Source organism: Cardiocondyla obscurior, linkage group LG20 (genome assembly GCF_019399895.1).
Source record: "Cardiocondyla obscurior isolate alpha-2009 linkage group LG20, Cobs3.1, whole genome shotgun sequence".
In the NCBI taxonomy this organism is placed as follows: Eukaryota; Metazoa; Arthropoda; class Insecta; order Hymenoptera; family Formicidae; genus Cardiocondyla; species Cardiocondyla obscurior.
The window spans coordinates 2,816,678-2,832,002 of NC_091883.1; the positions used below are offsets into that span (position 1 = coordinate 2,816,678).

At 40.8% G+C, this 15,325-nt stretch overlaps 1 protein-coding gene across 3 annotated transcripts in view; it reads right to left on the reverse strand.

The window, feature by feature from the left end:
- Window positions 1-840: 840 nt before the first annotated feature.
- The window catches only part of Egfr (epidermal growth factor receptor), a 97,204-nt gene continuing 82,719 nt past the window's right edge, over window positions 841-15,325 (reverse strand). For all 3 annotated transcript variants that reach the window (XM_070670319.1, XM_070670318.1, XM_070670317.1), the window contains 10 exons: window positions 9,211-9,546; window positions 8,632-9,016; window positions 7,810-8,486; window positions 7,610-7,739; window positions 6,996-7,306; window positions 6,434-6,735; window positions 5,060-6,277; window positions 4,443-4,848; window positions 4,120-4,314; window positions 841-4,001 (listed from right to left, as the gene is read on the reverse strand). In XM_070670319.1, coding sequence (XP_070526420.1) covers window positions 3,694-4,001; window positions 4,120-4,314; window positions 4,443-4,848; window positions 5,060-6,277; window positions 6,434-6,735; window positions 6,996-7,306; window positions 7,610-7,739; window positions 7,810-8,486; window positions 8,632-9,016; window positions 9,211-9,546 — 4,268 coding nt within the window. In that variant the 3' untranslated portion in view covers window positions 841-3,693. The remainder of the gene's footprint in view (window positions 4,002-4,119; window positions 4,315-4,442; window positions 4,849-5,059; window positions 6,278-6,433; window positions 6,736-6,995; window positions 7,307-7,609; window positions 7,740-7,809; window positions 8,487-8,631; window positions 9,017-9,210; window positions 9,547-15,325) is intronic.

The window sequence follows — 15,325 nt, forward strand, 5'->3', positions numbered from 1 at the left end:
ATCTATTACTAAAAAAATTAATTAAGCATCTGATTTGCCTAATATTACATTATTTTAATAAGTGCGTTAATCGAACAAACGATCTGACCATTTTCGATGACGCGATCTACTGTCCGTCGGTGGCGGTTTGTAGCGGATCTTCTCGAAACTATATAAAATTTTCTATTTTTTTATTGGCTCATATGGGCCAATGACTAGCGATCGTCGTTCCCGCTGATTTCGCAGCAACCATTATGAAAAGGGCGTAGTCACTAAGCTGGCGGGAACGGCAACCATTATGAAAGAGGCGTGACCATGATGGGTGGGAACGACTTCTTCAAGAGCTCGTGCCACCAACTTAGTTCTTCTACATTCCTAATCCCCGCCGAGCGTTTTCGGGTACTCGGAGCAGCGAAATACCGAGCTTCGACGACTTTGTCAACTCGTTTGGTCTTAATTTCTCGATCATTAAAATTGATACACGATTAAATTCCCGTTTTTATTTTACTGTAATTGAAGATCGGAGACACTTTTATTTTACTTTAATTGAAGATTTATTTTATTGTTAATATATTTTTTAATAACAATTACGTGTTAACCATGGTGCTTCGTGTTTGTCACGTATTCTTAACTCCTTCAGGTTGAAAAAAAAGACTACTTTCTACTTAATTATCTTCACGGATGGATTACGGACGTGCGTATGTATTTTAAATGATATAATAAAACGCGAAAACTAACCTGCAACGCAAGAAAGTGACAACAATTATTTCCATTTAATCTAACATGGCTTTTTTAAGATTAAAACAAAAGGGATTTAAACAAACTATGTATGCACACGTTAAACAAAAACAAAGGAGAGGATGAGAGTCATTGTTCTTTATTACAATAAATTTTTATGATATATATAATGATATAATAAAGATCTATAAATTCTATTTCCACAACCGAATGGCAAATGCAACTCCTCGTAAATTACATAACGTTCGATTACACTGTACAATTTCTAATCGATATGTCGAGTCGTAGTCCAATTTACATATGTATATAAGTCCAAACATGCGACCATGGGGTAAATGGAAAGACGTTCTCTTGGTCGGCTCAAGAAATATCGCTTGTCCTTCCGCGTGCAGCAAATAGTGTGTCGCGGTGAATAATATATTACAAAGAGAATCTATTACAATAATAATAATTAGTAACATTTAACACAATGTACACGACATGTATCGGCTACATAATTACGTGTAAATTTTTGCACGACATGCAGCGAGATTTAAAATCTGTACGAATTATATTTGCTTATCACATTTATAAATGACAATCGATGCCATTTTGATTGTCATGGAATACATCGCGATAAGGAATCTCTGTAAATGTATTGGATTTTATTTTATAACTATACGATTTCACAATTTTTATTTAAATATATTCTTTGCCTTTAAATTAATTTCTTCTTTTTTTTTTTTTAAAGAAAATATTTGACACCGTAAACAATATCAATGCCATTACATGATTTTAACGTAGAAACGTAGATAATTTTAGTCCAAAAATATTATATTATTTTCCATTTATCTTTGCAAGGACTTAACTTGATTATTTTATAATACTTTTATTAGTCTTTCTCATTATGTTTAATAGTTATCAAGATGTCATCATGTGGCCAAGTAAAAAAAAAATGTACGTAATTCGCTGCTCATTTGTAGCAAATGCAGTGCTCGCAGAACATAGCCTGCGTGAATTTATTACATATTATAAGAATTCTTCTTTTCTTTTAATTAATATAAATTTTGATCTCTTGTGTAATTTGTTCCTTTTCTTTTTTTTGTACATGGCACGTTCTATTATATTGTTATTTAGTGCGATTACATAAGAGTCGCTACATTTTCGTGACATACGATCATTGCTCACGTTCGACTATATTCCGCTTTCTACTCGTAGACTCCTCCACTTACTATCCTACTTGCTAAACTATGTACAAATCGCGTGTTTCGTATATAAAAATAACTGATAATTCCCATCCCAGGGGTCAATTTTACTGATTCCGTTACGATGATGGCGCACGAGGAAAAGAAAAAAACGTCTTTACTTCGTTCCTCCATTCTTAAGTAGAGTTGTGTTCGTCCGTGTTGCGATTGAGTCGAATCTCAACGCGGGACGAATACACCTTCGGCAGTAAAATAGGACGATACAGCTTTCGCGTCATCAACTTAATTACAGGGAAAGGAAAAGTGCTAATTATTGCGGTATTTGAGTGTGTTCTCAAAAAAAATTCATATCACAGTTAGCGGTGTACCGCACAGATATTTTGACCCGGTTGCTTTAACGTCTTAGCAATTTGAGCGATGTACAACTGATTTTTCTTCTTCTAAATTTCCAGAAGAAATAAGATTCTATAAATTATAGATTGGTTTCTTTTTTTTTCCATAAGAGAGACTATCATTAACTAGATTTATGAGGACGTTGTTGCAAGCTGGCCTTTGCAGCGGGACCGCTTAACTTTTGTTGTTATAAGCGGAACACTTTAACATCAACTTCGAATCCAAGTTCGTATTTTAAACACTAATAAAATAAAAAATGATATTCATTTACATAAATTACCGAATATACATAATATATTAAATTCTAAATTTGAAATTAAATTTTTTTGTGAATATAAGAATGAGTTTAGATAACAATATGTTTATATTTAGCACAAATGATCAAAAAGGTTCATTATTTAATAATGATCTCTTAATATATTACAAGTATTCCGCTTAAAAAATGCTCTAAATTACGTACTTCATTAAAATGTCAATAATAATCATAAATTTCTTCTTTAAAATCGACGAACAATTGTTGCAAATAACTTTAAATATTTTACAATTTTTTTTTTTTTAATATTTAACAAGATCGTTAAATTTTTCATTAGATTTAATTGCGTTTAAATATATTGATCCACGTTTTTAATTTAATTGATAACGTTATTGTAAATATTAGGTACATATTTAGATATCTTTGCAAAAATAGATGGAATAAAGCAAAATCGATATCAATCTATAAAGATCACATGATTAAAAAAAATTTCATCATAATCATAAAACTCATTATTGCAAAGACATATGTGTAAAATAGATTTAGTAAAAAAAATTAATATAAACCACTTACACGTGTCACTTTTAACATTTCCAATCATTTATACGTATATAAAATTATGAATTTTAATGGCAAGGTCAAAAATGCAAATGTGAAGAAAAAAAACTATTAATCAAAGACGATATCGACGCTATCGTTGCAATTTAAGTCCTATAAAATATTTCTTATACTCTCGAGAAACTAATACGGAAAGTAATTATTTACAAGCCACGACAAATGGCACATTAAGAATATCTTTGCACTACTTGTTCACGAACATCACTGTCACGCGATGTCCATTTCCGATATGTCGTTATAGTCTTTTTTTTTATTTAAACCCCGTAACATGCACGAGTCTCTAATTTACGTCTGATCACAATCAAACACGGCACTTGAACAAAGTGTCCTTTATAAGTACAATAGGTCCTGTACTCAAAAATTGAGTAACTGCGATGTTCTGATGCAGAAAATAGAGAAACATTTCAGTGCTTCTTTATTTCCTTCCAAGATTCTTCTTCTATTTTAATAAAAGTCATCGATATGATCATTCTTGGTCCCATAGAATCTTGATATCTTTTTACATCCTTAATAACATCACACTAGAAATCACACCGTCGTTTCATTCTTTCTAAACGGCTTCAATGGCTGCAATTCTCTTTCCAATCTATCGAAGTCGTTGTAATACTCATGATCTGACTCTTCTTCGGAACTTCGCTGCCTAATTTGAGACCCGAAGGCACCATTTGGCAGAACCTTTTCCAAGTCCGGCGTGGGAATGCCTAAAGTCTGCGGCGTGAGCGGACCTTCATCTTGCGACATTATATACTCCGGATTATCCAGCGATGTCTTACCTTGAATCGTTAGAAAGTCTGGATATTTCCGGAAGCCGTTATTTAATCGCTTTGATTCGGGTTCTAGATAAAATAATTTCTATGTTATTTTATATTCGATATAAATAAATTTACTACATACTTAATATGTAACACATATAAGCAATGTTTAAAAGTAGCAGCAAATTTTCATTTCGCTCACCTGTCGGCTTAGATTCCCCAATGAGATCCATATACTGTGTAGTATTAACTGGCAGTTGTGGCGATGGCATAAGGTAATCATCCTCATCCAATGGCAAATCAAGTTTTAAGTTCCCCACTTGAGCCTGCTGATGCACGATGTTCACTTTTGTGTCAAACACTTTCGCATCGAAGCAATCATCCGTTACATCGCAATCTGAAATTTTCCCGTTGCTTCACTTAATAAATTCGGCCTAAGATGCTTGTACATTACTTGATTTATCGTTATTTTAACCAGAAAAATTCTATTTAATCTTTATCAATTAATATTAAATTTTTATTTACCTCTAACACCAATCATTTTCAACGGATCTGAACAGTATCTCGAGCTCGAGCTATCCGAGCTTGCGACATGCCCGCAGTGACCATTGGGATGCGCATAATGAGTGAGCTGACCGGAAACGCCGGCTTCATGAGATGCGTTTCCAGTTCCATGATTTCCGCCGTACCTCAAGAGCTCCCTGTCCCAATTTTGTTGATTCTGCGGCGTTGGAGAATCAGCGGCCAACGGCTTACCGTTCGGCCAGCACGATTTCACGGGAGTATTTGGTGGCGAGCCGGAAGTACTCGATGCCGAAATCGCGGGCGGTAGTGGAGCCCGCGATTTCGGTTGCAGATACTCGTCAGCATCTACCAGAGCTTCAGGACCATCCATCGCCGATGCGAGATTTCGAATCATCTCCTTTTCGTCCTAAAAAATATTAATTATTATACTAACATTCGAAATAATTATCATATATTAATTTTGATAATTTCTGTAAGTAAATATGATTATATTAACATTCAAAATAATTATCATATATTAATTTTGATAATTTCTGTAAGTAAATATGATTATATTAACATTAGAAATAATTATCATATATCAATTTTGATAATTTCTGTAAGTAAATATGACTTACTTGTAGTGTATACGAAGGCAATCTCATATATTTATCTCCTTTAATGGCAAGATATCGTCCAGGATCTCTGGACATTTTTGCGAAATCCTCTGCCAATTCCTTGAAGCTAGGCCTGGATTCGGCGTCAAGTATCCAGCACTTAATCATGATCATATATACATCGATAGTGCAAATTGCAGGCTGCGGTAATCGTTCGCCTTTTTCCAGCAATTCCGGCACATTTCGAGCGGAGACATTTTCATACGGTCTGCCACCATAAGTAAGAATTTCCCAAATGGTTACACCAAAGGCCCATACGTCCGATTTATGAGTAAATACTCGATGCTGAATGCATTCTAATGCTAACCACTTGATAGGCATCTTTCCACCCGCTGCTTTATATTGTTCCTCGTTGATGTCCAACAATTTAGCAAGACCGAAGTCGGTGATCTTTACGCAATTCGGCGTTTGAACGAGAACATTTCGCGCTGCCAAATCTCGATGAACTAATCTTCTGTCTTCCAAATAGGCCATACCTCTTGCAATTTGTGTGCACCAATTTAACAACGGTTTCGAACCAATTTTATCTTTGTACCTGCGTACAAAGTCTAACAAGCATCCCAGAGGCATTAACTGAGTTACCAACATCATCTGCGATGTCATGCACACCGCAAGCAATTGCAACAAGTTTGGATGCTCGACGCTAGCCATAATATAAGCCTCGTCGAGAAATTCCTTGGACGTGTTTGCACCCGTACCATCGTGAAGGACTTTTATAGCGACAGGAATTTTTACATTCTCTCCCTCAGGCACCCATACGCCTTTATATACGTTGCCGAAAGCACCATATCCTAATATACCGCCTTTTCTCATCTCTTCTTCCTTGATTATTCGTAATTTAGCAAGATTTGGCTTTACACCTGTCGGTCGAAGCGGCTCATTGTCATCTAATCCGGTCAACGCCATCGTCATTTTCACTGTATTCTCTTTAGCTTTTGTTCTTGCACGCCAAAAGTATAATAGCACAATGATAATGATAACAAACACTCCCAATAAAACCGCTATGCCGCCCAAAACTGCTGGAGGAAAGTCATTTTCCATCTGATAACCGAGACCTATTGTTTCCACGGAGCAATATGGCTCGCTGTCAGGAGGAAATATCTTGTGTGGGTACTCCGGAGGACAAGTTTCCGTGCAGTTAAAAGACGTTGAATTATCGTCAGGATCGCCTATTCTGTCCTAAATACAAAAAAAATTATAAACTAATTAATATTGTAACTCTTAATTCGTTATACATATAATGTATAACCATTTTTATACTTAATGCATATTATTACTAACGTTTTAAATTTATTTCTATATAATAAAAATTATATTTTTTAATATATTACGTACAATATAAATTTTATAGTTTCGGCATTTGTAGCATTGATTAGGTTCCGGTCCAAAGCATCCTCGGCATTCACCAAAGCAAGGTATACATAACTGCGTGTGTGCATCCGCAAAATGATCAGCAGGACATTCATCCTCACACTGTTCGCCTCTCTTATACTTTGTACACTGTTGACACACTTGCTCGTGAAAGCCGTATCCTGAGCACTTCTTACAACGTGGGTGGCACTTACGACAGACTGCTTTTCCGGCGAGAGACTTGATAGAACCTTCTTCCAGTGGGTTCATCCACTCGTAATAATGCCCTACAATTATTGCAATAATGTAATGTCGTTTAGCATTAAGTAACATATTTAAATATTCTTTACGAGTAATATAATATCGTATTATGATTTATTTAAAATGTTACAATTAATTAATTGTTACAATTGTTACAATTAATAAATTTCTTTATGTCTTTTATTTCAAATTATATTCTGCGACAAGAACATTTCTTATTACTTTTAAAACAAATAATTTATATAATGATACGATAATCATGAAACAAAGTTGTCATATGACTTACCATCGGGACACGGTTCTATTTTTTGCAAACATCTCTCTGTTTCTTGACCGTTCATAATTGCCTTTTCGCAACTGTGACATCCCCTGTCGCCTAAGTTGTTCTCTGGCCCTTTACAACCGCCTACACAGTTCTTGTGGCAGTGTTTACACTGGCCGCTGTCATTGTACTTCGAGGATGGGCACTCGGACACACAGAACGGTCCGTCACGCACGTGTTTGCACTTGATACATTGGTCGGCATTAGGACCGGTGCAGGAGCCGTCGCATTCTTCGTGACACATTTTACATGTTTTCTTATCCGCTTGATAAATTCTAACAACACAATCGTAATCAATTATTAAGTGACACCACGTAAAAAAGTAATACATATAATTAACAAAAAAAAAAAGAACAAAGATAATTAACAGATGTAAAAAATAGAGTGCAAAATTATTTTTTATTTGTGAAATGGGTAACGATAAAAATATATCGGTGAACATAAAGATATTTAGCTTTCGCGGAAGATTTTTAATTTACCTTCAATCCATGATCTAGGAGAGCAATTTTAATTAAAAAAAGCCCGCATTATTAAAATTATTTATTTCGTATAGTATAATTCTATATTCATCGACTTACCCTGGCGCAGTGCAATCTTGTAGACAGTCGTTTCCTAAAATAAAGTTCTTGCACGACAAACATTGCGCTGGTCCTGGCCCCCAACATCCCTCATCCGAACATTGCTCGTCGCATATCAGACCATCCTTAACTGCAATTAAAACAATATTCCATATAATCGCCGTTACTTAGACAGCTAATACGTTTGCAAATATACTTACTGCATTCGCTATCATTTCGATTATTTGACAAAAGACTTTCATGCTCGGACGATTTCTTAATTTTGTCCCAGCTGATGCTTTGCGCGTAGCATAGATTTTTGTTCTCCAAAATGGCGATCGAGCCGGAATAGATTTTTTTCAAAGAGCTAAGACCGAAGGAAACGAGAGAAGTCTTGACGATGTACAGCGACGCGAAGTATTCCGTGAGCGTTCTGCCGCCGATTACCTCGAGGTTCCGAAAGTACGAGAGGTTTCTAAAATCCTTGTGGTCACCCTGAATATTAAGATAGCCGGTAATTTCCTTTAACGTTTTAAAAACTTCCAATTTGTCGGGATGCATCTTTTCGTATCGCTTGCCGAACGTATAATTTGGATAAACGTGTTGAAAGCCTTCGAAGCTTTGGTCCAAGATCGTGATGGATCCTTCGATAATGGTGCAATCCTTGAAGGTGTCGATGTTACCGGAATGCACCTTCTCTACGCCCTTGCAAGTCTTTGGACAGGGACCGTCGCAGGGAACGCACTCGCCGTTTACCGCTTTCTTTTTCGGCGGACAGGATCTCACGCATGCACCGTTGTCTTTCAAGAGATGCTCCGGACACCGCCTCACACACGTAGCTCCGTAAGCGTACTTTCCGTCAGGATTGGCTTCCCACGAATACGTTGTTGGATTATACCTAAAACAATTACATTAAGATATTAATAAAATCCTCGAGTCTATTACATACTCGGTCTGTTTTGTAAACTTCGTTTCCATTAAAAAAAAAAAAATTATTTATTATTTATACGACGAGAGAATTTAAAAGAGTATCGTTTCCTTACTTTTGCATAGACGGGCACTCTTGCGTACAAACGCCGTCGTCAAAAAAGTTCTTGCAAGCGAGGCAGTCGCTCTGTTTAGGTCCGGTGCAGCCACCCGCGCAGAAAAGATGACAGCATTCGCGCGGATTGGGACCGAAGCATCTTCCCTGCCAGCACTGAGGCGAGCAGTTCGTCTTCGAGAATTTCTGGCAGTTCTCCGGGCCTTCGCCCCAGCAGCCCTGCTCGCAGCTCTCGTCGCATGCCGGGCAGACGCGTTCCGGTGACGTAAAATTGTACACGTAAAAGTATTGTCCCCCTTGGCCGGTAATTATTTCCTCCCAATTGATAGTCTTGATGTGGCAAAGGTTGTAGTTGTTGTACATGCCCACGCTCCCGTTGAGTATATCTATAATAAAATTAAATATATATTTTATTAAATTTATCAAATTTAATAGATTTATTAAATGCATATTTAATATTATATAATTTATTAAATTTATTAAATTAAATGGAAATAAATTACTTCACCTCGTTTCAATTTTCTCCTAATTAATGTGCCGGATAGAAGCATGATACGTCTAATATAAATTAGTTACGTACCTCTAAGGGATGGCATCTCCAGGTTGTGCATTTGGCACATCGTAACGAAGAGGGCGAACTCGTGGTCGTGGATATTGAGCTTGAAGAGCGTCCTGCCGCGGATGATCTGCAGGCTCGGAAGAACGATCCTGGGCACGTCCACGTGGCTGATGAGGACGTAACCGGTGACCTCCCGAATGTACTGGAGGAAGCTGAGGTCGAAGGTCTTGTTCTGGAGCCATGTGATCTCCAGGTTACCGTCGACGTAAGTACAGTTGGTGTACCGGTCTCGAAGATTCCGGTAGTGATGCTGCTTGTTGGACGGCACGGAGAGACGGCCATTTGTACCGATGCAAACTGCAAATAAAACAATTAAAATATAACACTTGCAAAATTAGTTTAAAAAAATCAGATTTATATTTAAATTAATAATAAAGCTATAAAAGGGCGGTCGAACGATATTTCTTCGTCAACGAATATTATAAAAAATTGCGTACGCAATTCTTTTTCTACTGTATACGTGGTTTAATGCAATTTTATTGAACAACTCGAATAACGGTTCAGGTAGAAGCCTAAACACACACCCACAGATACACCCACGTACGCACGCACACCTACATATCGTTGTTGTGATTTCATCGTGCAATTACGATATTGAATTGACTGTGCTTAGCCGACAAATGTGTACTTTTATATTTTAATTAAGTATTATACTCGAAACGATAAAAACTCTAGACGTCGCGAAAAACTATCGTCTCATTAGACAGAATTCTCCCTGTGATTCCCAATAATTATGACACAGTCATAAGTTGCGCGGAATGTATACAGAAATTAGCTGAACGAGCGAAGTTTTCTCGACGGGCAAAAACGGCCGCATAGAAAAGAGCCCAAGGCTTTATTAGATAGCTTCGCGCGAATTCCACGCGCGGTAAAAAAAAAAAAAAAACACCGATTGACGGCCCCGCGAAGGAGGCATACTCGCACGTCCGCTCCCCCGGAATTTGGTTTTGCTCGCGGCTTGAATCGCGGGGCTCGCATCCTCGGCGGGCATCTCCTCGGGCAAACGAGAGCAGCCGCGATCGGCACGCGGGCGTCGAGAGGGCCGACGACGGGTCTTAATCTGCCCGGCGATCGGGATCATGTCGAAAAATAATAATTGCGCGGTACCGGGAGCAAGTCCTTCTTGCGCGAGGCTCGCGAAGGGATGCGCCGCAGAAGAAGGCACGTCGTTATTGCCGACAATGCCGAGGGACCGCGGGAGCGAGATGAGAAAGAACCGCCGGCGGAATCAAACGCGAACGGGTCTTCCAAATCCTGCCGAGTCCACCCGTATCGGCCAGATGCTATCGAGGAGTCGCGAGATGCCGAACGCGATGGTACCCGCGGGGCTCAGCGCCAGCAGCCCTTCGAGAATGCAGCTCGAATGCGGATCTGCATCGGGGCCACGGTTTTCTGCCCTCCCAAGTCCCGCGAATTCGAGCCGCGTCGCAGGTGAACGACTCGATTTATTGTAATGAATATTCGTCTCCACGAATTATTTTCTCTCTCTCTATCTCTCTTTTTTTTTTTTTTAAGCAAAAATGCTGTTTTTGTTCTAAAGTAAAATTTATCATTTTGTCAATATGTTAATTAGCAAAGTAAGACGATTAAGTTCGTAATTCTTATTCTTAAAGCTTTCGCTAATTAAAAGCAAAGATGTTTCTTTTTTTTTTTTATCGACGACGATACCATCACTTTGCCATTTTATTGTTCAGGCACTACTGCCGCGGTTGAAAAGTGGATAACGTATTGCGTGACTGACGTTTTTACAGCTAATGTAGTCGACGGAGCGTTATCCGGCGAACGAGTTACGACTCGGGCGAGAAAACGTATGGCGATTCGAGTCCGACACGTCGGGGAAGAACTTATGGCCGCTTGGTGGATGGTGGTATGATAAAAAAAAAAGCACCACGAACGTTGACGGGCCGTACGAACGTTCGGACAGGCGGAAAGTGGAAGTTTCGCCGAGAAGTGTCGGCCGAGGTCGGACCACAAGCCAGGCCGACACGTTCCTCGTTCTCGTTTTCCAACCTCGGAGGGCTCACCCGCGCGAACGCGAGGTTCATCATTAGATCCCCAGGCCGGGGCCGCACCTCGGCAGAAACGTGGTGATTATCCCCGACGGCGGGGCCGCGAAAATTGCCCGCTCAGTCTTCACGCGCGGAATTAACATTTTGCCAAATTTACGACGTCTGCACCGCAGCCGAAGACAACGGCGGGGTGATATTGATTACGGGCGTGGTTCTCCACGAGCATCACCTTCTTCATTATCCACAAAGGCTCCGCGAGGTAAGATACCTGACCTCGCCGCTGGAGCTAACTGCAAGCGGTTATCGCAGTTTGATATTAGGTGTAATGATCGTAGTTACGATATTTCTTTGCGTAATCGAATCATGGGAAACGTGATACTTAGTAATAAAAAAAAAAAAAAAAGAAAGAAGAAGAATAAACCCCGAACTATATCTTAATTTAATTTTTTTTTTTTTTTAAAGAAGAACTTTAGCGATCTTTATATTTAACAGCTAAAGAGACTAGGAAGTTCCAACGGAAGCTGGAAAATTAATCTCAAATGCAACTCTTAATGTGCGAGCAACAAATCCGATGAGAGTTGCGAAAGACGAGAGACCAAAAAGAAACGTAAGAACGTGAAGAGCGAACGAGACTAGCACGTAGCACCCATGCGTGATCTTGCGGACCGTCTTTCGCGAGGAAGAGCGTCGAAAGATTTTTATACGACACTTTAAAAACGTTCCCTTCTCCATTAAAGTCCCAAAGTAATACGAAATAACCGCACGCCGGCGGCGGCGGCACCGTTTATTTGAGCTCGTAAACATCGATACTGTCGAGCCTCTCACGATCCCCACTATCGAAATCGTTTCTGGGTGTCAAGACCCCTCCGTCCTCCTCTCTTTCTCTTAGCCCTCTTTCCCCTCGCTACCCCCCCGTAAAATGGAGCCCTGCGGCTAAATGCCCGACGAAATAAAATCCGGGTATCGTAAACGCGCGAAATAACTATTGGTTCGAACTGCTCGAAGGAGAGAAAAAAAAGAGAACTCAAGGTGAGAAAGGATTTCAGGGTAGGGTTAAAAAGAAGGAAAAAAAAAATAAAAAAAAAAGAGAAGGAAAGGTGGAGAACAATTTGCTTTGACAGAAATTTATATTAATATTAGATATTCGCAATAAATTATCGGTTTAAGTATTATACGTTTCTATAACGTCGCCCGCGAGTCCGAAGACTCGGTTTAGTTTCAACTGAGTTTCACGGAGCATTTAATCCGAGACAACGATCGCCTAATCAGTGCCGATCCGTTCAATCGAGTGGCGGGCCAGTTTTCTTCTCCCTTGTTATTGCGACGCCGAAAGTATTCTAATTCACGATTGGGCAACACTCCCCGGCCTTTCGCCGGGACTGAAAACGAATTGCTTTGTCATCGCGATCGTCCAGCTCAACCCTGGCCGGTTTTCTCTCGCGTAGGTCCATGCAGCCGAGATAGAACGAAGAATGAGAAAGAAAGAGAGAGAGATAAGCTCGAGCCGGGGTTGTATAAGCCTCGCGTACGTTATAACCGTGGCGTAACCATCCCAGGGCGTAACATTAATAGCTTTATGGTTTATTGCTTTCGAGTCTGCGGTTAAGTTCCTCCGCTCCCTGTGGCGCGGCCGGAGCCCGAAGGCTGCAATGCCGCGCGGTACACGTCGTCGCTCTCGCGTACCTTGATTTTTCGATTTCGTTACGTCGACGGCGTCATTATTTTATCCACGCTCGCCCCGCTTTGTCACGATTCTTCCTCCCCCGCTTACTTTGCCTCACCGCGCGCGGACCGAACACCCGACCTCAACCCTCGACCGAAAGGAGAAATTGATGATATTCATATTTTCGACGAGAGGAACTTCTCTGCGACTCGAAAAATCAGTACAGTAGGCGCCGTTGATGCTTTTCAAAAAAATAATTTTAATACAGCTCCTTCTCCCTTTTTTTTTATTTTATACTGACGTTAATAAAGCGCAGTGTAAGGCGAGGAAATAATGACGAATCGAAATGAAGTACCGAGGCTGGTTCAGACAAGGGACAAATGATAGTGCGTGGAATGCGCTTTGTTCGTTTCTCTCTCTTCCAACGTTATATCGTACGCTCGCTACATCTTGTTCTTTGCACCTCTGTCTCTCCACGGCTCCTTCTACTTCTCTCTTTCTCTCGTCTTACCTTGGTAACCTCGGTAGCGAGACCACGGATCGAGAGTGGACATACGAACTCTCGTTTCAAGTACAGAATACTAATTTTTAATAAATGTTTATAAAAAAAATATATAATATATTTAATTCGTTAATTTTATTTTTATTTAATTCCTTTTAATCGTCAACGAAGAGTCAACGTTCTCCATTCGTTAAAACAAACCAGATTGCGCGTGATATGATACTGAATGGGTCAGCGATTAGAATTTATATACCGTTTAGCTAAAAAAAAATTCCCAAGTCCCTGTCGTCTCCAGAAATAAATTTCCTTCAAGATCGCTGGCTTCAACACGCAGAGAAGTGAAATCTGATTTATAGCGACCGCTCTTTGTTCGTCAAAAAAGTACTTCAGTAGGTGTCGCGGTGGGTTGCGGCGCAACGCGAGGCTGCATTCTCGAGATGAAATGCGTTTATATTACATATCATTTTGTTAGTCATTTGCGGTAATTTGGTAGAGATTAGGATTTAGAGATTCGAGAGGCTGCAGAGGCGTTGCCGTTCCTTTCCTTCGCGGATTTAATCGCTCGATCGTCGATCGATGATCACCTGGCCGATAACACTTATATGTGGGCGTGCGGCTATATCATTCCTCCTCCCCAGCATCGTGCAATGATCTACCCGATCCCGTAGACCCTCCGCGAAATACCTGACCCTCGGGCCGGTATCGTTTAACATCCCCGATCGAGCGGCATCGAGTGCCCCGTTCTTTCGTAACGCGCGCTAAATTACCTGTCCCTTTTAACGTCGTGCGTGAAGCTTGAAGTGCCTCGCGGGCCTCCTCATCTGTGAGAAAGTCCGCGAAAGCTTGGGAAAGGCACCGTCATTTTCGCGAGAAATCTGTTTAACCTAAACGTCAAAGCTGCAGCTGTCCCGATCCGACGTAATCTTTAATCGATTATCTATTTATTTACGCGGCTACCGCGGATGTAAATTAATCGCGCAAAACACGCTCGCCGAGCCTATCGAGTGAGATGAGTTATTACGTTTGTACTATGCACGCGTACGTCGCATTAGATCGCGGAATGCAAGGCGATAAGTTTAAGTAACGGGGCAATTAAAGCGTAATTAAAAGCCGCAACACGCGAAGATATCGTCAGCGAGAAGGCCGAGTTGATAAAACACGAGACGTTCGCTCGGGACAAGTTAATTCGGTTTCCTCACGTTGATTCGCCCGGCCGCGATCTATGTGCGGCGCGTGGATTTTATTCAACAGGTATACGAGGCTCGGGACAAATTAGACGTATCCTCCGCGCCGTCTCACCGGTGCCCTCTCATTCCGAATAATGACTCGCAAGTGTCGTACACAAAGTTCGAGACCACGCTCTCCTCTCCGGGTTTTTCGCGTGTCATCACGTCAATCGACGATCGCCGCGGCCTTAAGTCTTTCCGATACGGCGCACAATGCGCGGCTTAAGAGGAAACGTTGACAGCTCCCATTCGTGCCGGAGATCTCATCTCGATCGCGCCCATTGTCGCAACGCCCGTGCGCGCGTCATCACGCGTCGAGAACCCTTGATTAACCCTCGACCGGGAAGGGGGAGGAGGGAGGTGGGTTGCATTCAAATCGCGACACGAGTTTCGGGGACGGTCGCACCGAAGGGACCCCGCGAGGCGATCTCAAACCGAAGTGCTCGGCACCTGCACGGCCACCTGTTACTCGGTCTCACCTCGAGATTGTCGCACGAGCCCAGAAATGCCCGGCGGGCAGATTGCGAGAGACGTCAAGCGAGGATGATTAATAAGAATCGGCTCATCTGTTATGCCGCGTGTGCAATCTCTCCTTGGAATGCCGCGGCAATTGAATCGCGGCCCGCACAATCATCGCTCGTCCATTGCTCATTCCGACCCAATCAACGTTTTTGAT